Source organism: Mixophyes fleayi, chromosome 3 (assembly GCF_038048845.1).
Source record: "Mixophyes fleayi isolate aMixFle1 chromosome 3, aMixFle1.hap1, whole genome shotgun sequence".
Classification (NCBI taxonomy): domain Eukaryota; kingdom Metazoa; phylum Chordata; class Amphibia; order Anura; family Limnodynastidae; genus Mixophyes; species Mixophyes fleayi.
Window position 1 is genome coordinate 187,833,582 of NC_134404.1, and position 23,419 is coordinate 187,857,000.

The 23,419-nt window shown below is 41.5% G+C and overlaps 1 protein-coding gene across 2 annotated transcripts in view; it reads right to left on the bottom strand.

The window, feature by feature from the left end:
* Positions 1-1,499: 1,499 nt before the first annotated feature.
* Positions 1,500-23,419, bottom strand: part of PPIL6 (peptidylprolyl isomerase like 6) — a 43,960-nt gene continuing 22,040 nt past the window's right edge. For both annotated transcript variants that reach the window (XM_075200637.1, XM_075200636.1), the window contains 3 exons: positions 16,379-16,435; positions 13,484-13,619; positions 1,500-1,880 (listed from right to left, as the gene is read on the bottom strand). In XM_075200637.1, the coding sequence (XP_075056738.1) occupies positions 1,769-1,880; positions 13,484-13,619; positions 16,379-16,435 (305 nt within the window). In that variant the 3' untranslated portion in view covers positions 1,500-1,768. The remainder of the gene's footprint in view (positions 1,881-13,483; positions 13,620-16,378; positions 16,436-23,419) is intronic.

A 23,419-nucleotide genomic window follows, 5' to 3' on the forward strand; every position in this document is an offset into this window, starting at 1 on the left:
GTATCATGCATGTCTGACTAATGAGTGATTGCTGCCACATGATCCCTTGTGTATATACTGTATCTCCTCTCTGCTGGATAATCACATCTTTTCATGGTCACAACTGCTTATTGGAGTTGGTTTTTGTCTGCCTTTCCCAGACTTTCCTGACCCCTATCCCATACCTCCCAACATATATGATGGCTGATTTGGGACAAATCATATGCAAGAAACGGGCGTGGTCATGCTAGAAGGGTCATCCCCCAACCCCTCCCCTAAACCACCCCTTCAGTGCCACACGCACCTGCCGCTGTTATACACTGCATTGAAGGGACATCACTCAGTGGAACATTTCACCATTGTCACCTTATCGGGACAAATGTCCTGAAACGTGAGACAGTCCCCTCAAATTGGGACAGTTGGGAGGTATAACCTGTTTCTCCAACCTCTGCCCATTGTATATTCTAGCTCTCTATAGTCTCTGGGGTATACTTACTATGCGGAACTGCCAATTCCTGGCACTTTGCATTGTCTTCAAATGGCAATTATATTAAAGACGAAACCTGATGGGCTTTGTCTTTAATAAAAGTGTTGTTTTAAAGAATGACTTCAAAGTGCCGGTAATTGACGGTTCTATGGAACCACTCATTGTAAATATACCCCTCTGTATTGTTCCATGTTTTGTGTACTGCTTATTCTTAGTTTTATAGCTTTGCTGTTGCATTTTTTGCCACATTTAATATTTTTTTATTTCATTTACCGGTGTCTGATTTGCTGTCTGAGTGACTGGTGCGAGATTTCTCTAAAGCAAATTATCTCTCTAAAGCAAATTATCTCACCTCTGGAGACTGTGACAGATTATGTACTTAACAAGCCACAATGTAATTTTATGACGTTATGTTAAACTGGGTGTGTTGGAACAGCTGTAAGTACATTTTTTAGAGCAGGTACATGTTTTTTTCTTATTTCTCTCTCAATATATATTGGTTAACTGGCTGTTAACTGGAGGCCGTATTAGCTACAGTTTGGTAGCCACTTTAGCTTATATAGGAGGAAGAAACCCAAGAGCAATACCTGCTTGTAAAAGTTGTATTCATGGAGACATGATTTAAATGCATATAAAAATATTGTGCTTAAGATATGCCAGTTCAAGACGATCTAGTGAACTGTGAACACATCACATTTCATAGATGTCCTAAGCCCAGTGAAGTTGTCTGCTGTTTACTGATACTGTATGAATTGAACACAGAGATGATGTATCAAGGAGGGTCTGTGCCTATCCAAATTCTTGATACCAAAACGAATCAAATGATATGATGAAATCTTGGGAATGGGAACACCCTTTAACTGTGCACCCATGTATCAGCGTGACTTATGTTGTAAAGGTCCCACCAGCATCAGACTATACTTTTAATTCTTACTTGTAGCACCTGTCCTGTAAACTTCTACAGGACTGGACAAAGACACCAGTGCCAAGATTAAGGAAATCTTTTCCTAACTATTAACTATGCCTATATTAACTATATTTGCAAACTTTGCAATGAACCACAGCAACCAATCAGCAGATTGTTTTTATATCTGTCCTGTACAAGTTAGACAATGAAAGCAAGTATCTGATTGGTTGCTATTAGTTTGGTGCACATTTTGCACTTTAATGTAATGTTTGTATATGTGCCCTATTAGTTAATCAGATGCAGCCTCAGAATCTTTGGGAAATCTTGCAGTACATCCATTCATTATGCCTGTAACACCTCTGTTTGTCTCTTGTCTAGGAGAAAATATTTTATAGTCAAGGTGTGAAAATTCCACAGTCTACAACTGTGCAGTCCAGTTTTGGTCTCTCATTGTATGTTGGGATGTCTTCTATTTTCTGAAGCACCTCGCTACCTTCAATCAGTTGTCTAAAATGCAAAAAAAAATGCAATTAATACTCTGCCATATCATTCTTCCATTTAAAATTGATGATATCACTATATTAGAAACATAGATACATTAAACAATTCATGCTGACACTGTACAGATAGTAATAGTGTAAGCAAGGTACTCTGGGGTGGTGTAAACACATATGCATTACACTGGTATTGGTGGGGACATTTTCACTCCAAAATTACAGTAGTAGGAATGAGTACTAGGAACAAACAATGCCAGTTACTAAAAATAAAATATGCAACAATAAAGTAATATCACTTTTCCACCAGTCTGGCCCATGTTCAGTACCCTGGCACTGATACCATATATTTTTCTATTTTCAAATGCATTAAAGATTAGCCCTGATAGGGTTTCATTGCCTGAATTTCACACAAATATTAGCTAGACATACAGGCCACATGTAATTATAATTAAGTGCATTATATATAACACACAATGATAGCCTGCAAAAAACTGGAACATTTCTTAAGTAGTTACAGGTAACGATCAGTAAAAGTTGGCGCTAATGAACAAAGAGGTGCAGAGTTTAACACGCCATGCCAGTCATGTCACTAACCGCCGACAGAGAAGAGAAAGCGCATGCTGTTGCCTAGCAAAGGGCACGCAGACTGGCAAGAAGAAAGTCAGGGATTGCTTGGCAACGAGTACTCCGCCAGGAAACAGGCGTTTTGTTCCCAAGTGGCAGAGTGAAAGCAGAGACGACCCTGATACTACCGCATTAGTTTTTCTGTTATTTTAACAAAAGTGAATTATTATATTTCCTCATTTCATAAGAATGATCATAATAAAGGTGATACTGAGATATTTGTGTTTTAGGAGGGCATGGTTGTGCTGAATTGCATGCCATACTACTCTCATTTCTAGAATATTCGCCTGTAGACATTTTTCATTCTGGAGTCACACTCCTTGTGCTACTTCTGTAAGTAAATGAGGTCCTCAGCCTTTGGAGCTGGAGTCTGTGGTGACCACAGTCCATTCTGCCACAATCTAAGAGATTTCTTTTCAGTGTTTGTAAGTCTGATGTGTTGATCTAGGGAAGTTTGATTGCAGATCCATTGATTATGTTTAAAGACAGGGCCACCTTGCCCAAGGTAGAACATCTATGGTGGATAAAAACATAGCAGGTATAGACAATTCCTTATTGGCATTTTTTTCTGAAGTTGAACTTGGTAAGCTAGATGTTGAGATTTCCGAAGTCTTTCTTCTGACACTGATATTATATTCTTGAATCAGTGTGTTATCCAATTTGAATGGTCTCCCAGGAATTTCTCATCCGAAAGAGCTAAGGGGGTAAATGTATTAATCTCCAGATTCTTGAACTCCCGCGAGTTCGGCGTCTTCAGCGCTTAAATTTAAAGCGGCGCTGCCTTGTGAAGGAAAGTTTAGAATCCGGAGATTAATATCCAAGACTACATGTGTTGTTCAGATGTTGTGTTTCATATCGAATTGATTAGTTTTCTGGTGCTTCCTCAAAAGATCAATCCTATCATCCTGGGTTTACCATTGCTAAAAACTCATCTCAATTTGACTGGCAACTCGCGCATGTTATATTGTTGGGTTCGCATTGTAGCCAATATTGTCTGCAAACTATTTTAACTCCCATTATTAATACGACATGTCACACTCTATGTCCAATTTCTGCTTTACCTCTGGCATAAGCCGCCTTTAGAGACGGTTTTAGTAAAGTGGCTGCTGAGAATCTTCCTCTTCACCGCCCTTGGGATTGTCCCATAGACCTTATTCCTGTACCCCAAGATGCAGAACCTATCCTCTCTCTTTCTGCCTGAGACTTAGACTCTGTCAGAGTACACTGCTGAAAATCTGAAAATTGTCTCCAGTGGTTGCAGGATCTTTCTTTGTTAAAAAAGGTGATTCTCTGAGGCTTTGCATTGATCATCGAAGCTCAGTGCTGTAATGGGCAAGAACAGATATCCATTGCCCCTCATCTCTGAGCTTTTCAATCATAGTTGACGAGCCAAAATATTCTTTTAACTGGACCTTTGAAGGCCCTATAATCTCATTAGAATACACCAGGGAAATGAATGGAAGACGGATTTCAACACCCGAGATGGTCATTATACCTTTCTGACTGTGTAATGCTTCTGCCATCTCTAGTGAACAGGGAGGAATTACAGTTATAAGGATAAACAAATAACATCACTGTGGGGAATAAAGCTTAATCATAACTGCATTGCAAATACTGTGTATCAAATTAAACCATTTATAATTTGTGTTTCTCTGTATGTTAAATGCAGATGACTTCAAAGTGGAGCCCTGCTCTCCTAGGGTTAATAATCTAATTCCATGTGTACAATGTGAGGCCAAAAATATTGGGTCCTGTGTTACTAGGTAACACTGACACCTTATTGGGAACTGAAGAGCTTCAAAGCCCCCCTGGGGTGAGCCAAATGCTGGCATAGGAGAGTTTTTTGACACCTAAAAAGACTTTCGGGAACCATCTCCAAGTAGGGGAGTCACACAAAGAGACATGGAATTTGTGACCATGGCTTGCAATATTTTATATAGGCAAAAATAATTCCATTTACAAAATACAACTTACAATTAATATAATTAGTGATCAACCACCAATTCATAAATAGCATGATGAGGACAGCTCATACGTCAAATAAATTGGTCTGTCATGCAGGGAAGGTGAGGAAATGAGTATCGGCTCAACAAATTCCCTGAACCTATCTATGCTTGTTATCTATAAATTGGTAAATTAGTACTAAATTTATTAATAAAACAATTGGGTCTGAGGCACTCCCCAGGAAAGTTATGTTACTTTTTAGCATTAGGAATTTTAAGCAGGTTGTGGTTGTAAAATGTGTCACAGGCCCCCTCTGGAGACCACATCCCAGTTGGAGGGTGTCAAATTCGAATACTTGGATGAAAGAAAGTATATTTATTAATATTGTTTTACCATGCGATTGCGATCAGTATGCCACATTACATGGCACAATCGCATGATTGCGCCATGTAACAATAATGCACGCATACACTTACACATTCACTTATATATAGTTCATATTTATTAAGGTTCCAATCCACATTTATTGGTAAAATGTATTAGATTGTTTTATTTATGCATATATAATACTGTAGTAAAGCTATTTATGGTTCAGGTGTTTTAAAAGGTAAAGAGTTTGGTTTCATATTAAAGCTTATTTCAACAGTATTAACCCGGTGTGGACGGAGTAGCGATCGCATCTAGCGATCACAAGATACAAGCAATATGAGATTAATGCTCAAAAGTACTTTTGTTTGGGTCAGTTTGAACTGGTCATTCAAAGTCAAAACATTTGAACAATGGGGTGGGGGAAGTTTCCCCTCACCCTTTGTAAGGATCAAATGAACTGATCTATAACTTGCAAGGAAATGGAATATCATTAACCCTGGACCATTGAAGACCTCAATAAGTGTTATCTGTACACTATATACAAGCATGCTGGTTTTGTTCTACCTCTCTTTGATCCTGGCAATGTGAGAGCATGGCTGTATTCACTGGAGCAGGGTGAACACTATAAGGAAGATGTAATGTGTTCAGTGTTTTTATACTTTCCTGCTTTAATGTAACATCTTTAATATGTATCATGTATCGGCTGCACTGTACTTATTTATTGAACTGCTAAACTTTTGCTAAATAAATTGCTTGTGCTTTGGAACCACACAAATCGCATAGACAATGCTTATTGGAAAACAATGAAATTACTTTAATAAGGGGGAATGAGGAAAAAGTGTCTTTTAAAAAGATGAAACCATTTACAAGAGATTGTCAGACTCAATCAACATTGACAAGCTAATTTCCCTTGGCATAGATTATACAACTCGTAAATTTATAATCTGAAACTTTAATTTTTATTTTTAATTTGTTTTGCTGTATATATCGTGTCAACTTTTATTGTTTTTATTACCTGTAAGCATTGTACTTTTTGTGTATTGAATCTGAACTGTCCTTATTGCTCTAAACAAATTCACTGCCTGTTTAGAACAAGTTGAGTGCTTAGCTGTGTTAATCCTTTAAATACAAATGTGGGAAGTGTTAACTCTTTTTGCTATCAGAGAGCAGAGTGTGCACAATTGGGTAATGAAGTCTTAAGTTTGCTACAGGCTTTATACAGAGCTTGTGGCAGTTGCGGAGAGGTGTGGAAGCGCCATGCCTGTGTTGAGAAAGGGACCAGTTATATCTGTAGCCTAAGGTATAGGTAAGAGCGAGATTGGGACTAGTACCCTGTGTGTTCCCTTACAGTAAGCTTCCAAGTCACGAGTGCGCAGAGTGCAGTTTTTGACAGGTTAAAGTGGACAGGAGTGGTTTTCCAGAGAAAATAGAAGTGATATATCATTTGACTATGTCACGGGCACTAGGAGTCTTTGCCCAGGATATCACCAGATGATGTTCTTACCAGAGTAATATAGCTGGTACTATGGTCCTCTGGTAGCAGGGTGACAACGGAACAGGAGAATCAGCAGATGGTGAGAGAATGCTCAAGGAAAGTCTATGACTAGCAGCAACTGGTAATGACTAGATGTATGTACACGAGGAACCAGATGGACAAGTAAACGTGAGGAGAGTCAGTGGTCTGCGTACAGCAAGTTGTACCACTGCTATAGTGAGGAGGAATGTCCAGGAGTAGAGAGGAGGTAGTGAGAGTCAGTGGTCTGCGTATAGCAAGTTGTACCACTGTCTATGTGAGAGGATACTTGAAACTGGTGCCAATGGGGAACAGGAGTCAGTGGTCTGCGTTCAGCAAGTTGTACCACTGCTATATATATGTGAGGAGGGGCACGAGGAGATGAATGGAATGCAGAGGATACACGGGGCACACGGAACTTGATCCCACGATGATAACCACAATACAATAATAACTGACAAGCGCTGCTTGAAGTATACAAAGTCACTATAGAGATCCAGGTAATAGGAAACAAAGTCAATGGTAACAATAGCTTCAGTAGATGGAAGACTCCGGAGATGAACACAACACAGTCCAGACGGATATGCAATACAATAGCAAAGTCAATGGAAAGTATGCATACCGCGGTTCAGGAGAGCAGGCTGTCAAGGAGACGTGCAGGGATACCTGAACGGCTGAACGCCGGCAGGAGGAGAGACCACTGGAGGATGGAAGCGGTAATCAGGTTGGTGCAGCGCACGGAAGGTAACCGATAATCAACGGAGTAATACTCAGGAAGCAGTAGTAAGTAAAACTGGAAACATGATGAACACAGGAGAGTTGAGGCTGTCTGGTATCCGGCAGTAGCAGCGGAGGCAGCGGAGGGAAGGCACGCTGAACACAGGAGAGTAGAGGCGGTCTGGAATCCGGCAGTAGTAGCGAAGGCAGCGGAGGGGAGACACGCTGAACACAGGAGAGTAGAGACGGTCTGGAATCCGGCAGCAGTAGCAGATAGGAATCAGTGGAGAGCTGACATGATGAACACAGGAGAGTTGAGACGGTCTGGAAACCGGCAGTAGTAACGGAGGCAGCGGAGAGCAGACACGCTGAACACAGGAGAGTTGAGGCGGACTGGAATCCGGCAGCAGTAGCAGATAGGAATCAGCTGAGTGCAGACACGATGAACACAGGAGAGTTGAAGTGGTCTGGAAACCACAATCGTAGTAGACAGGAATCAGCTGGAGCTGAATACACAAGGAAACACAGGAACACCTTCAGAGGCTCATGGGGAATGAGACTCCAAGATCAGGCCACTAGGTAATGATCACAGGTGGTTTAAAAAGGGAGGGTTGCCTGATCATCCAATCAATTAAAAGCAACAGGTACTGAAGATTTCATAAGGGCTGCACATGCGCAGACCCTCAGAATGGCGGACGGCCACGGTTCCTGAACACAGGAGAAATGGCACTCACAGTCCGGTGAGTGACAGACTATTTGAATATATGATAGGATATTAAATCAGGGAGCTGATAGATGCAGCTATCCCTGACACCGTCTTTCAGGGATTCGTTAAAGAAAATTTCTGTGATCTGCTCTACCACTCAGTAGTTGTCTATTTGGATAACATCCTGATCTTCTCCAAGAATTTGACCTCACACCAGTCCAATGTAAACAGGTTCTTAGTCAGCTCTGTGTGAACCAATTATATTGCAAACTGGAGACATGTCTGTTCCAGCTCCCTGAGGTACTGTTCCTGAGGTATATTGTTTCAGGTGCTGGGTTACAAATAGATCCAGAGAAGGTGGAAGCTATCCTCAAATGGCCTCAACCATTGGGCCTAAAGGCGATCCAACGCTTCATCAGATTTGCTAATTACTAATGGCAATTTATTAAGAACTTCTCCTCTCTTATTGCACCAATCACATCTCTTAACTGCAAAGGTGCTCATCCTTTTGAAGTTATTAAGGCATTTCAGTCTCTTAAGACAGCATTCTCTTCTGCCCTGGTTCTAGCACAACCAGGACTATCTAAGCCCTCTTTCTTAGAAGTGGACGCTTCTTCAGACCGTGCTATTTCTCACTAGCCGTCTGGATTCGGATTCTGCTCCTGTTCACCCTCCAGTTTCCGATGCGGCTTGTTTGACCATTCTCTTCACCTGCTGCTTCACTGGTGACTGGCATTGAGGGCCACGACCTGTACGTCCCACGCACCAAAGCCCACACCTACTTGTGGGGGTCCCTGGGGAATAACAGAGGCTTGTTAGCCTCCACGCATCTTTACTCAGTAGCACCAACTACTGATAAGCAGCTGCCATCAACATCATTGTGATCTTGACAGGTAGTATTACTTTTGGTTGTTTAATTGATTATAGTTAAATTTTAATTTAATGGGACAGGAACTGATGTGAATGATTACATACAAACTGTGCATGTCAAAATATTAATAAACAATAATTATAATAAATATGAGAAAGGACTATCGTAGTTAGATTTATTTAAAAGTCATGACAATTAAGGGGGGATATGATCACTGTGAACAAATATTTTACATGGGCCGGATACACCTTACTTCCACATGCAGTGGTGTTTGGTGGTCCCTTATCCATGTGGTTCAGTGGAGGGTCCATGGCAGTGTCGGCCAGTCACCACACTTCAGCCTGGCAGGTTGCCACAGAACAGCGGCATCAGAACTGGAACCTTGCTTGCTTCATCAGCAGCAGTAGGGAGACTGCTGCCCTGTGGCCTAGCTACCAGCTCTCTAGAGTCGATTTCAGTTTGGAGTTGCTGCTAGACCCTGGTGCAAGTATCCTGAAGTTAGTTTGGATGAGAAATTTGACGATTACATTTTGTCGAGACTTAGGCTGGGTACACACTACTGTGTTTTCAGCCAATTATCAGGCCAATCAGACAATAAATGACTGGTTGGCCTAATATCACAGTAGTGTGTGCGCTGCAATGATAAATGATATCTTTGAAGAGGATTTTTAATATGAACAAAAAATCTCGTTCATCAATGGAACAATGGCGTTCCAATTCTGCAGCGTGTATGCATTCACGACTGTCTTGCATACACACTGCAGGGAGCTGATAGAAAAGTGACAGGCAGATCACTGGGACTATAGAAAACACAGCACCTCTGCTTGTCAGCTTATTCCCCAGCTCAAAGTGTTAGTTCTCACCTTCAATCCTGTCCCTCACTGCCTATGCCTTCTTCCTCTCGGATGCAGGGCTGCCATCAGAAATTGTAGGGCCCAGTACTAATGAAAAAGGCAGGGCCCCCACTCTCCGCCGCGACAACTGCCCTCCACCCCCACTGCGTGTCCCACCACCCCTGAATAGCTTATGTTTTGTGGGCAAATATAAAAATGCCCAACCTCCTGTCAACTCACGCTATAGCAACCCCTCACCTTCCACTACAGGGTATTAAGCGGTAGGTAAAAACAAACTCGCTCTTAATTTAAAATCAAACCTGCTTCACCCCCCCCCCCTCCCCCTCTAACTCACACCAATGTTTATTCTCCATGGGAACATATCAAGGTTAAAACCTTATTACATCTTTCCTTCTTTTTACTTGGGAGAACAACAATTCTCTTATATTTTAAAATTAATTTCAGTTTATCCCTCCCTGTCACAATTCACAATTTTGCGCCCAAAAAATGACATCCTTTAAATTCACTTTAGAAACCGAATAAATAAATGGTGATGATAATGAGGAAGATTCATGTTGATAATTGGCTTTACCTGCTGTTTGATCAGTGTAATGTTATAGAAGAATTGGTGATTACATATTTAAAGGGGTTTCCTAGATGCAACTTTAATGCATAGGTTTGTACATGCCCCCCTGCAACATTTACTCAATAAGTGGCATTATCTTTGTGGTTTCCTCTGCCCTTCTTTGTGTTTTGTATACAGTAGTATCCAAAGGGCAGTTCTGTGTCATATCCAAGGGCAAAAAAACCCAAAGGGCTTGAAGTAAAAAACACAGATGGAAGATTGAAAAGTAGGAAGTGAAAAATATAAAAGAATGTATTTAGTGGAACCTGCAGGAGAATGTGTACAAGTCAAGTTGCCAGAAAGTGAAATGAAAACAATAATTATATATAGAATGTTCGGTGAGGTACACATGATTGAAAATGTACATTTGAGGCATTAGTCAATAGAACAAAGCATACTGCTTACTCTCCCGGAATGTTCTGGATACTCACCGATTTTTAAGAGTCCTCCCGCACGCCAGGCTGATTAGACCACCTCCTTTTCTGAAGTGGGCAGGGCCTAAATGACGCAATTTGATGCAAGTTGCATCATGATTGCTCCCATCACCCACTGCGGGTTTCCAAGCTGAACTGAACTCCCAGAGTTTCAGACAGTGGGCAAGTATGGAAGAAAGTATGTTTTGTATTTATAAGCCCCCACTAAGCACACCCTTATCTCAAGTTACTAAAATTGTTCCACATATATTGAATGTTACCAGTATCTCTTCTATCTGATGACTCAAGCTGATTTAGTAATTTTACAATGCTAAAAGTGAACTTTTAATTTCTAAAATCTGATAAAGCCCATTAAGAACAGTTACTGCTTTTACTGTATAATGATTGTAGGTATGCTACAAATAATACCTTACAGAAAATGCCATAATTTGTGTACATAATAACAGCTAAATGTTAACTTCAACATAACCTGCAAATTGCCTCATAATTACAAATACAATTACAGCACTCATACATTAGCAGGGACATGGCTGTGTTTATCTCAGCACAAATATTAATGGCATATAGTTAAAGAGTGATGTAGAACATGTATAAAAAGTTAAATAAAATGACTTACCCAGTACTGAATGAAAAAGATGTTGTTTGCAGCAGCCCCTCTGTGTGACCTCACACTGACAGGGAGAGGGGGCGGATCACATGATCAAATGGGCGGGTCTTTCTCCTGCAGTACGTCTCTGATGCTGCTCTGTTCTCCCTCATGTCCCTGCTGTTGCTGTGAGCCTGGCAGTGACAGGCAGCTGTCAAACGCTGATTGGAGATGAACAATCGTGTTTGACAGCTGCCTGTGACTGCCAGGCTCACAGCAGCAGCAGGGATGTCGGGGAGGATACATCAGCAGTGGACAGCACATCGGTGGTCAGCGGGCCCCCTAGACAGCCCAGGCCCCATACACCAGTACCCCCTGTACCCCCCTGATGACGGCCCTGCTCGGATGTAGTCTCCTCTCACCACTCGCTGCTGATGACACGGGGCCGGTAGGAGGGATAGCAGAAGGCGGTGCGTCATCTCCTGCCACAGACTTTTCCTAGCTGGCCAAGTGATGGAAAGCCTCCTGGTGTGTGCCCGGTGATGGATCTACCTAGAAGGCCAAAGCTAACAGCAGCTGTGGGGGGATATCTACGAGCAGCCCATCAGTGAGGAGCAGGCATGGGCTGTGTGTTACAGTGTGCCTGGGGGCTGGCTGATGGAACAGAGGACCAAGATCCAGGATCCAGCATCTTTCTTTTTGCACCGGGGTGGGACAGTCATGTAGTACTGGAGCCCCAGGGTGAGTGATGCTCTGGACAGCTACATTGTGCGTCAGGATATTGGATTATATGGTGTTTACTTGCATCAAGGTTGCGGAAAAAAAAGCTTTTAAGATTTATGTATCCAAGAACTTGCTATCAAACAACTTAGGAAAGAGACATATCATAAATATAATCAGAACCGATAGACAAAGTACCTAGCAATAGCTTATGTATTGAAAAAGGGTGCATTGAGTGCAAAGGGAATACAATACATAGGAATTATGGAGTGCAAGCCTTAAACCCTTGAGGGTACAGGGACACCGGGGAGAACACAAAGCACAGTACAAGTAGTGACATTCCTCTGAGTTGCAGCCGATGGTTATGACAGATGAAGAGCACAGATGCTGATCAGGGCTTTTTTTTCCTATCAGTGGTAAAATCGCTAAAACTATTGCCTCGTTAAAATTTTCCTGTAGTGTGTACCCAGCCTAAGTGAAGGCAGGATGTACAGGGGTTCAGCATTGCATGGACAGGGGGATAACACTTCCCCCTGCACTGAGAATATTAAAGTGAAAGCATGGGCCAGACTGATTCACATGAGAGATAAGGAATCAGCCTGGAGATGATAAAGGGACAAGGGGCTGGATTACTGCATCATCATCATTTATTTATATAGCGCCACTAATTCCGCAGCGCTGTACAGAGAACTCATTCATATCAGTCCCTGCCCCATTGGAGTTTACAGTCTAAATTCCCTAATATAGGCACACATTGACACAGACAGACAAACAGGGAGATAGACAGACAGAGACTAGGGTCAATTTTTGATAGCAGCCAATTAACCTAGCAGTATGTTTTTGGAGTGTGGGAGGAAACCGGAGCACCCGGAGGAAACCCACGCAAACACAGGGAGAACATACAAACTCCACACAGATAAGGCCATGGTCTGGAATCAAACTCATGACCCCAGTGCTGTGAGTCAGAAGTGCTAACCACTAGGCCACTGTGCTGCCCCACAACATGCCAACATGTGTTTGTAAAACTGTATATAAATAGTAAAGCCCCATCTAAACATGTAACAGATCTTTTACAGATACATTTCTGGGCAAATAAACATAACTACTATATTTTGATCTTTTTTCGGGAGACTTCTATACCTGCTCTATTCCTGCAGATAAGAGCTAATATTCCAATACATCCACTAGCAGTGTGCAGAGACGAGTGTCCAAATACAATGATCTGCTCGCTGCCCACATCTCTTCCATAGTAAGCGGTCTGAAGTGGCAACAGTGTTGCAAAGTCCATCATGTCAGCTGTGTTTACAGTAAGAGTAATGAAACCATGGAATACTCTCCAAAGAAAGTAATATTTGAACAAATTGTAGATAGATTCAACAAAGTATAGGGCATTATTTTAGCAAAATACAACATATAGGGCTACTAGCATTAATTAATACTTATTATAGTGCGTTCCTCTAAGGAGTTATCTGATTGCCAGTATTAGGTCAACAGGAACTGTTTTCCACTCGGAAGGAAAATTTCACTTTACTGTTTGATGTTTTTACAATGCACTGTTTGATGTTTTTACAATGCTTTGAATCAAATCAGGTTTTTTATTAGGATGAATAATGGACTCAAAACTATGTAAACAGATTCAAAATATTTATAAAACAGAGAATATTTACTTACCCAAATGCTACAATCGTTCTATCCATATATGGCGTAGCCTGCAGAGTGATGTAGAATTGGGAACCATTGGAATGTCGTCCTTTATTGGCCATGCCAAGAATTCCACGTTTATTGTGAGAAAGTGCAAAATTTTCATCTGTAAAACAGTCATTTTAAAACTCGTGCTTACTGTATTTAAAGGATATAGTCAATTAAAACACACACCAACACAAGCAATACTATAAGAGTTTCAATTGTAAATTCTTTGGAGTAGGATTCCTTTTTACTCTTGTTTTTGATCCTTTGGCCTTAGTGTAACTACCTATATTCATTATACACCCTTTAAATTTTGTATTTGATTTGTAAGGTATCGAGGGAACATGATAAATAATGTAAAACATACAAACAATATTAGATGTAATTTTGTATTTATTGCAAAGGTGTGTAAGCCTGTATTTTCTATATATTTTAAACACTGGATCATTTTTATTTAACAGAGATAAGAGACCTGCATAAAGTGCAAAGTCATGTCATGTAGCATTAGACAGAATAGACCAGTAGTTGTGCCTAGGGGTTGTAAAGGCAGAAAAGCAGCATTTTGTCTGCCCAATAAATGTATTGAACTCAGGAGTTAAGTAAAAAAATCAAACTGTTAAATTAACCAAATGAGTTATAGGAACAAGATTTAGCTGAAGAGAAAATTAATTGTGCTGAGCAGTGTCAATATATTCTACTAGGACCGAAGAGGACCAGCAAGGCTATAGAATGGGCAGGGCTGGACTGGCCATCTGGCACTTCTGGCAAATGCCAGAAGGGCTGATGGCCAGATGGGCCGGTTGCTAGCTGGCCGGCCCCATTGCTCAGCGAGCGCACAGACTGTCATGCCAGAATCCGGCACTGAGCGATGGGGCCGGCTCTACACTTACTTCCTGGTGGCCGCGCGGCTTCCTCTTCTCCCCTCCTCTTCTATGAATGGATCTGGCGATGTGTCACATGGGACGCGCACCATGTGATAGGTGCCGTCCCATGTGTTATGAGAGACTAAACAGTGCGCCGCGGAGCTAAAGGGTAAGAGGAGAAGGGGGATTTGTGTGACAGGGTATCTATAGTATGTGTGTGACAGGGTATCTATAGTATGTGTGTGACAGGGTATCTATAGTATGTGTGTGACAGGGTATCTATAGTATGTGTGTGACGGTATGATTATAGTGTGTATGTGTGTAACAATATAACTATAGTATGTGTGTGACAGTGTATCTATAGTATGTGTGTGTGTGGGCCAGTGTATCACTATAGTATGTTTTGTGTGTGACAGGGTATGACTATAGTATGTGTGTAGGGGCCGGCGTATGACCATAATGTGTGTGTGGGGGCCGGTGTATGACAATAATGTGCGTGTGGGGGGGTCGGTGCATGACTATAATGTGTGGATGGGGAATCTTAATATAATGTGGGAGTTAGGCTGTTAATCTAATGGTGAATTGCAGGTAGGGGCTAATTATTGGGTGCTATTCTATTTGTGGGGTGATGGTGGGGCAATTTAATAGTGGGCCCTATCAGTTTAAGATGGGGTGATTGGATTTTTAATTTAATGCTGGGGTGGTTTGGGAGCTATTAATTGAATGTGGGGCTGTTTAGGGAAAATGAGGTTTATTTATTAAATGTGATTATGAGTTATTTAATGCCTGGGTGGTTGTAGGAAATGGATATATTTATTAAACTTAAATGCTATTTAATTTCTTGCTGGGGTTGTTTGAAGAGAGGGAAATAGTTTTATTTATTAAATGGGAATACTATTTAATGTCAGGGCTAGTTGGAGGGAAATAGATGTATTTATCAAATGTGAATACTAGTATTTTAATGTTGTGGCTGCAGTGAGGCCTAATTTTAAAACGCGGATGCTATATTGATTTAACACCAGGGCTAAATTTTATGTACTCATTTTCTCCAAATAGGGCATCCAACATTCCAGGATCCAGACAAGCAGCAACTGATCTAAAGACACCAGCAGCCACAAGTGGTGACCATGACAAGACAGGTAGGAGAGACCAGGACAGTCTGCCAACTGTTCTGAATTTGGACTGACCCACTTAGTCAGGATTTGGACAAGGACAATTGGGAGATATGTCCTGCTTCACACTGTACTGCTTGTTGAGGCAGAACTGCGTGCACCTAACAGTAATGCACACAGTATTGCCTGTGTATTTGTCAAAAATTTGTCTAAGAGCCAAATTACATCATAGGAGCCCCCCTGACTTAAGTGCCTGGGCCCCCTGAGCCTTAATCCAGTTCTGGTCAGCAGGAGAAATCTGTGCTCCCAGTCCCGGACAGGACACAGCCTGCAAAGCAAGCCGAGGAGCTCTAAGTCTCATGAGATTTATTAATCTCGTGAGACTAAGAGCTTCCCTGCTCACTATACAGTAATGTCAGCAGCATCAGAAGCATAGATAAGTACAGTGGGCTGGGGGTGTCATAATGTATCTGGGGGGATGGCGTAATGTGGATGGGGAGTGTCTGATAAATGTATATGTTTTATTATAATATATGTATCAACGCACCATTTTCACCATGTCCCCAACATAATGTAGCTGCGCCCCTGGCGGCACCGCCACTGCGCTGCAGCACGCATTTTTTTTCCTGCTCATCAACAGAGGTGGGTCTGTGTGCTTTAAATGCCAGGGCTGATTTTTAGTCCTAGTCCAGCCCTGAGAATGGGGTAAGAATTAAGGCACCAAAGTTGGCGTGACAATGAAATCAAATGAAGGATCCCTGTTCAGTTATTAACACCCAGATAAATTCCTTTGTGGAACTGTGCGAAATGAGGTGAAAAGTTATCTTTCAATAAGGGAACAAATTTTACAGTCACAATTTTCCTCCAATTTACTGTTCACGTATATGGAACAGTTTTCTGTTTACCTTCAAATGTACCTCCAAAAATAGATTCACCTCCATTTCCTTTTCCAGACAGTATATCTATTTAAAATATAAAAAAGTATTACTTACACAAAAATAGCATATTATGTCCTTTTTTATCTATGGATCAGCATAATCTAAAAGTATTAAACTCTATCATTAAAACTTGTATTTACTTTTAGTGTCTGATAAATCTTGGTTAGTGTTTTTCAATCAAAATATTGGTTGCTCACTATAGGGCTGATTTAGAGTTGGGCCTTGTAGTGTACATATAAACATTTCTATCTGTGCATGTGTACTAAAATGTGACTGTATGTAGACTTGGATATCTTAGACTTTCGGCCCCTTGCAACAGAGAGGCGGAGTCAGGGGTGCACAATCATAATTTGAGTACTAGAAGGGTGTGTTCATATAAGCATTGGACACCCCTTGGAGACATAACTTAGTCTTGGACTTATCCTTAGATGCGCCTCTTAAAAGGGCATATATTTTGTGATTACTGGAAGCCTGGTATAAAGATACTGATGATGATGATGATGATGACACCAGCAGTACTATCTAGCCACTTATGCTTGCATATTCAAATCTCCAGATGATTGTACTTAATTAAATAGCATTGCTGCAATAATATAGGAAGTCATTTCCGTTTGGACTGTTATAGGAAAGAATATCCCTTTACTTTGTATTTATTACAAACACTCAAGACACATATCTTTGTTGTGCATATGACAAATTACGTCAAATGTAAATAGGGCAATGTGGTTCTGAATTTACTACTAACACTGTCAAACTACATCTCTATACGCCTGACATAAAAATACTTTCTTTTTTGAATTCTACGTATCTTGAAATTTTTATCATTTTAGCATAAATACATAAGAGAAACTTTACATGTATGTTCTGAGCACAAAGTGCATGAAACTCTGAGTGCCTATTTATGTATAAGCAGTAGCACAAACCTCAAGTTTCTGTTTTTCTCTCTTTTAGAATTGTAATCCCTGTTTGTGCAGGTCTATTGTGTCTGTATAATAGCATGGCACAGCAGTGAGGTCTCATGTTTCAATAAACCCCTGAGATTAATGTGTATAAATGGAGGTTAATGATGTCATCAGCATATGCTTAGGCATTATAATGTAACCCTTACTGTACATTGTAATGTTATTTTATTTCACATCATATTTTATTATCTATTATCAAACTGAAAAATCCTAGACTCAGGATATGAACTATATGAGAACTAAAGCTACATTTCACTATACATTGTAGAAAGCAGCACCAGATTTGTTGCAAGTCTGATCTGCAGGAGACTGCCTGCTGACAAGGTAAACACCAAACACAACTGATGTGGTTGCATTCACATGATTGGCAGAAACATAATGCCATACATGCCAACTTTTAAGATTTCTCCCTTGGGAGATCCGGGGGAGAAGTCATATGATATGGGGTAGGAGGAGGGCATGGTGACATTGTTGCGTCACCATAGCTCCGCCCCCACTATAAAAAGCCAAAATTCACGGCATTGAATGGAGAGGGTGGAGCTTAATGGCACGATTAAGCCCCTCCCTCTCCATTCACCGCCGTGAATTTTGGCAAATGCGGGAGCTTTGCCTACTCTTCCGGGAGTCTGAGAGGACTCCCCGAAATTCGGGAACCTCCAGGGAATTCTGTAGGCAACTATGCATAATGCATTGTTGGTGTAATTCAGATCACTTAAGATGATTGTTGGCCATACGCACATATTTTCAGTTACAAGGTTTCACACTGAGATAAATTAGAGCAAAACTAAAGCTGGGGAAAGTCAAACGTATGTACGTTTACACTCACTGGGCAGCACGGTGGCTAAGTGGATAGCACTTCTGCCTCGAAAGCACTGGGATCATGAGTTTGATTCCCGACCATGGCCTTATCTGTGTGGGTTTCCTCCGGGTGCTCTGGTTTCCTCCCACACTCCAAAAACATACTAGTAGGTTAATAATTGACTGCTATCAAAATTGACCATAGTCTTTCTCTCTCTGTCTGTGTGTATGTTGGGAAATGTAGACTGTAAGCTCCAAAGGGGCAGGACCTGATGTGAATTAGTTCTCTGTACAGAGCTGCGGAATCAGTGGTGCTATATAAATAAATGGTGATGATGATGAAATACCACAAGTTTTTTCTTTTTTTCACCATTTGATAGTGGTTGTTTGAAAGAAACTTTAATGAAAATGTACATGTACACTAACACGCTAAGGTAATCAAGTCTTTCTTTCTCCCTGGTGACAATGTGTCTGCTATAAGTTCCCTCAATGGGTGCTATTGAGACTAGAGATGCTCAGGCTCGGTTCACCGAGAATTGAGCACACCCGAACTTCGCCGATCCGAGAACCAAGCCAAGCCAGCTCGGTACTTTCGCGCACCCCCAGAATTGAAAACGTGGCAAAACGTCATTGTTATGTCGTCGGATTTCGCATGTCTTGGATTCTATAAGTACCGCCCTCCACGGCGATCCAGCGTCATTTCACAGAGGGACAAGGGACACAGAAGGGGTAGTATGGTTCTAGTCTCTAGTGCAGTTGGGCACCGCCATAGATAGATAAGAAAGAGGAGGGGTAGCAGTATTCTTCAAAGTCTCCAGTGACATACAGGAGAGCTCCATTGCTATTTGTCATTGCTGAAATAGAAATAATAGAGCTGGCAGTCTTGGCCTAAATCTGCAGTCGCATTGTACAGTGTTATATAGCTAACACACAAACAGGAGAGGTCTATTGCTCCATTGCTAATTGTAATTGCTGAAATAGAAATAATAGAACTGGCAGTGTTGTTCTTAATCTGCAGTCACATTCTACTGTGTTATAAAAATGGATTCACAGCGGTACACAGAAGACCAGGAGCACCAAGTAGCTGCTGACACCAGTCATGATGATAGTAATCCCTCTATGTCATCTGCTAAAGCCGATGTTAAAGTGCATAGTGATTTTAAGTCAGGGAAACAAACGTAAAAAAAACACCTTTTACCTTGGTAAAGAAAAAAAGACTTGTAATCCAGGCAAAGTTATCTGCAGAAAAAAATAAAGTTGCCCACATACCATTCTACACACGCAGTGGCAAGGAAAGAATGAGGCCTTCGCCTTTCTCTAGGAGTGCTAGTTCTGCAACTGTCACTGAGGCATCTTCTTGTAAGGTCAGTCATGACCAAGCAAGATCTTGTCATTCTGAGTCAAAAAGTGGTGCCCAAATACTTTTACGTGTAAAAGCCGAGCTGGAAGAAAACAGTAAGGCATTAGAGGAAAATGTATGTTCAGATTCAGAAATGACACAAATCCCTGAGGAGAGTCTATCCACGAATGCTATGTGTAAGCCTAACCTTTCTGATAGTGTACCCATAAAGAAGGCCCCTTTCAGCATTTTTGCAGATGTGTGCATGAGCAGCCCAAGTGTAGCCGGTGATACACCAATTTAGGATGCCACTTTGGAATTGCAACAGGATGAGGGGGGTAGTTGTGTAGCTGACAAGGGCGCTAATGAGGATGATGTTGTTTGAGTCCTGCACCAGTGGAACCAGTGATAAGAAGAAGATCATTGTCATGCCTGGGCATAAGACCAAAAAATCCACCTCTTATGTGTGGAATTATTAACCTCAATAACACTAATTTCAAGTCATTTGCAGTCAATTTTGACTACCTCACAGGTCACAATATAATTTTCATACACTTTCAAACAAAGACTATAGCGACCTGGCTAGATGCTAAGTGACAGAGCAATGACACAAACACACGGCAGTTCATAGCACATCTATGAAACATTGACACACAGCAATGGCAGAAAAGAAAAGTGGTGCAAGATGGAACTGTCCTTGGGCCCTACCACCCACCGTTATGTAAGATATTGAAAAGGGCATGTACAGTTTAACAAAGCAAGCACTCCAGCGACAAGCAGTGCCACTTTTGTGGCTGAAGTGCTTAGTGTGTTTGGGCCCCCACAAAACAAGGTACCAATAGCTTAGCTGCCTTAAGCCTAACAGTGCTGTCAATGAAGTCTACATTATTAAATCATGTCTGCTCGTGCTGCATCTTTAATCTCTTTCTCCTCTGTGGATACCTCACACTCATCCCTGAAGAACTGCCAAACTTATGTAGACACAGCAATGGATATTACAACTGGAGTGGCATTAGATCTGCTTCAGACAGACTGTAACACGGAACATGTGGGCAGCATGGAATCTGTCATGTTGGAATATGCTGCAGTGAACAGAGATTTAAACCAATATATAGATGCACTTGAGGAGGCCGTACTTAAGTTAAAACGTAACCCACCGGATGAGATCCCAGATTTAGGAAAGCTTGTACATGAAAGATACAGTGCACTTCAGAACAATAACGCAGAGGAGGCCCTGAGGCAGGACGATAAATATGTCCAGTTTAATGAACAGCTAAGAGACCTGAGAAAAAAAATGGGTGTGTCACTGTCCCCTACAGAATAAGCTTTGGAAGATGAAGACGTCACCCTGAGCACCTGGCTGGTACAGTGAAACTGAGAATTAATCATGAAATCAGTTATGGTTCATTTGATCGCTTCACCCGTTCCTTGGATAACTGTGGTAATTCTACAGCTAATACATGGCGACGAGCGCTGAGTCCCCCAGGATGCGTGCTTTTATCAGACCAAGACCAATCCAGGGTGCCAGTTAATGCACTAAAAAGAGCCATTGAAATTCACAGCAAAAAACAAGTCAGCCCCAATTCCCCAAAAAATATAATACAGTTAGGTACCTTTGATGTAAAGTGCACATTACAAACACTTTCCTGCTGTTTCATCAGTATTGCACAAAGTGAAAGGTTTGAGTAATACATATACACGTCTATTTAGACATCCATGCTTACATTTCTGCAAGCAACGTTGTTCTTTGTTAATAAAACTGTTGTCTTTATCCGGTCCAAGAAAATTAAAAATAATCCTCCACCATTCTTTGGATGTTGATAGTTGATAGTAGGATCAGAGGTGTCACTAATTTTGGTCAATTCTTTTACAGTAGACAAGACCAGATGTCAAAATGTTGTGCTGAGTCATCTGCATCCTCTCTGGGTCTCTTGAGAAAGCTAAGTTTTTTCCTAGCAGCAGTTGACTGAGAAACTGAAGGAGGAGACGCCGTCCTGTCACGTCACACTTGAGCTGTCATCTTGCTCACCAGAAGCTCCTTGCATCTCTTGAGATCTGAGTCAGTTGGAAACAAAGGAAAGACATAGCTCTTAAACCTAGGATCAAGCACAGTCATCAAAATGTAGTGATCCGATTTCAAGATTGTGATAACTCTTGGATCCTGGCAAAGCGAATAAAGTGCTTCATCTACAAGTCCGACATACATGGCATATTTGCTTTGTTTCATCTCCTCCTTCAGTTTCTCAAGCTGCTTTTCCAAAAGTCTAATTAAGGAAATCACTTGACTCAAGCTAGCAGTGTCTGAACTCAGTTCACAGGTGACTACTTTGAATGGCTTCAGCACCTTGCACAACACGGAAACTATTCTCCACTGCGCTTGAGTAAAATACATCCCCCTCCTTTCCCAATGTCATGGCTTGTGGAGTAAGAGTGGATGGCTTTTTGCTGTTCCTCCATCCTCAGAAGCATATACAGGGTGGAATTCCAGCTTATTACCACCTCTGGCAAATTAAATTGCTCTTGTAGCTGCTGCAATCTCCTGCTGTTGCCAAATGCCGGAAATGTCCAGATATTTTACGGGTCACAGACAGCATATCCTGCACGTCCCTATCATTTTTTAAAAAGCTCTGCACCACCAAGTTTATTATGTGAGCAAAACAGGGAATGTGATGGAATTCACCCAGCTGTAATGCTGTCACAATATTGGTGGCGTTATCAGAAATGACATTCCTTAGTTTTTGTAACAGATTGTCAGCTGTATGCCTCTTAGTGAAGCCGGTGATACACAGAGTAGCCTGCCTTTGAAAAATGTAACGTACTTGGGTACATGCTGCTGCAGTTTCTGCTGGTGAAGGTGAATCACCAACCCAGTGGGCTGTCACAGTCATATAATCTTTAGATTGCCCAGTTCCAGTGTACAGTGGGTAGAATGGCATTTTGTAGCCCAATAATTACATTTTTACGAACCGTCTGGTAGTGGTGAGGAATAGCTTTTCTAGTAAAATGGTGTTGTGATGGAATTTGGTAACGGGGACACAAGAACTCAAGTAACTGTCTAAAACCAGCTGCATTAATAGTGGATATTGGACGCAGATCTAATACTAGCATAGTCGCCATGGTACTTCCTCTTGCAAAGGATTGTTTAACAGTCAATTGCTGTAAACTACTAGTAGTCTTTTTCTTGGTCTGCTGGCTATGCTGTTGTGGGTGTAGATTGCAGGTGTTGGGATCTAGCCGAGAGAAGGAACCTAGCTGATGATGGACTGCTTGTTGTTATTTTTTTTAGCATAAGTTTCCGATTTTCCCAACAGCTTGCCATGAACTTGCTTCAAATGGCGTAACATGGATGAGGTTCCTAGATAGTTAAGGTCCTTACTTCTACTGACTGTGGCTTTTCAATGCTACAGATAGCTAGATAACTGTTGTCAGGATTTGGGTAAAAATAATTTGACACATAAGAGGTGGATTTTTTGGTCTTATGCCCAGGCATGACAAAGGTCTTCTTCTTATCACGTGCAAGAACTGCTTCCACTGGTGCAGAACTTACACAATCATCATGATCCTCATCAACATCCTCATTAGCGCCCTTGTCAGCTACACAAATATCCCCCTCATCCTGTTGCAATTCCAATGTGGCATCCTCAATTTGTGCATCATCGGCTACACTTGGGCTGTTCAGGCACACATCTGCAGAAACGCTGAAAGGGGCTTTCTTGATGGGTACACTATCAGAAAGGTCAGGCTTTCCTAAATCTGGGATCTCATCCGGTGGGTTACGTTTTAACTTAAGTACGGCCTCCTCAAGTGCATCTATATATTGGTTTAAATCTCTGTTCACTGCAGCATATTCCAACATGACAGATTCCATGCTGCCCACATGTTCCGTGTTACAGTCTGTCTGAAGCAGAT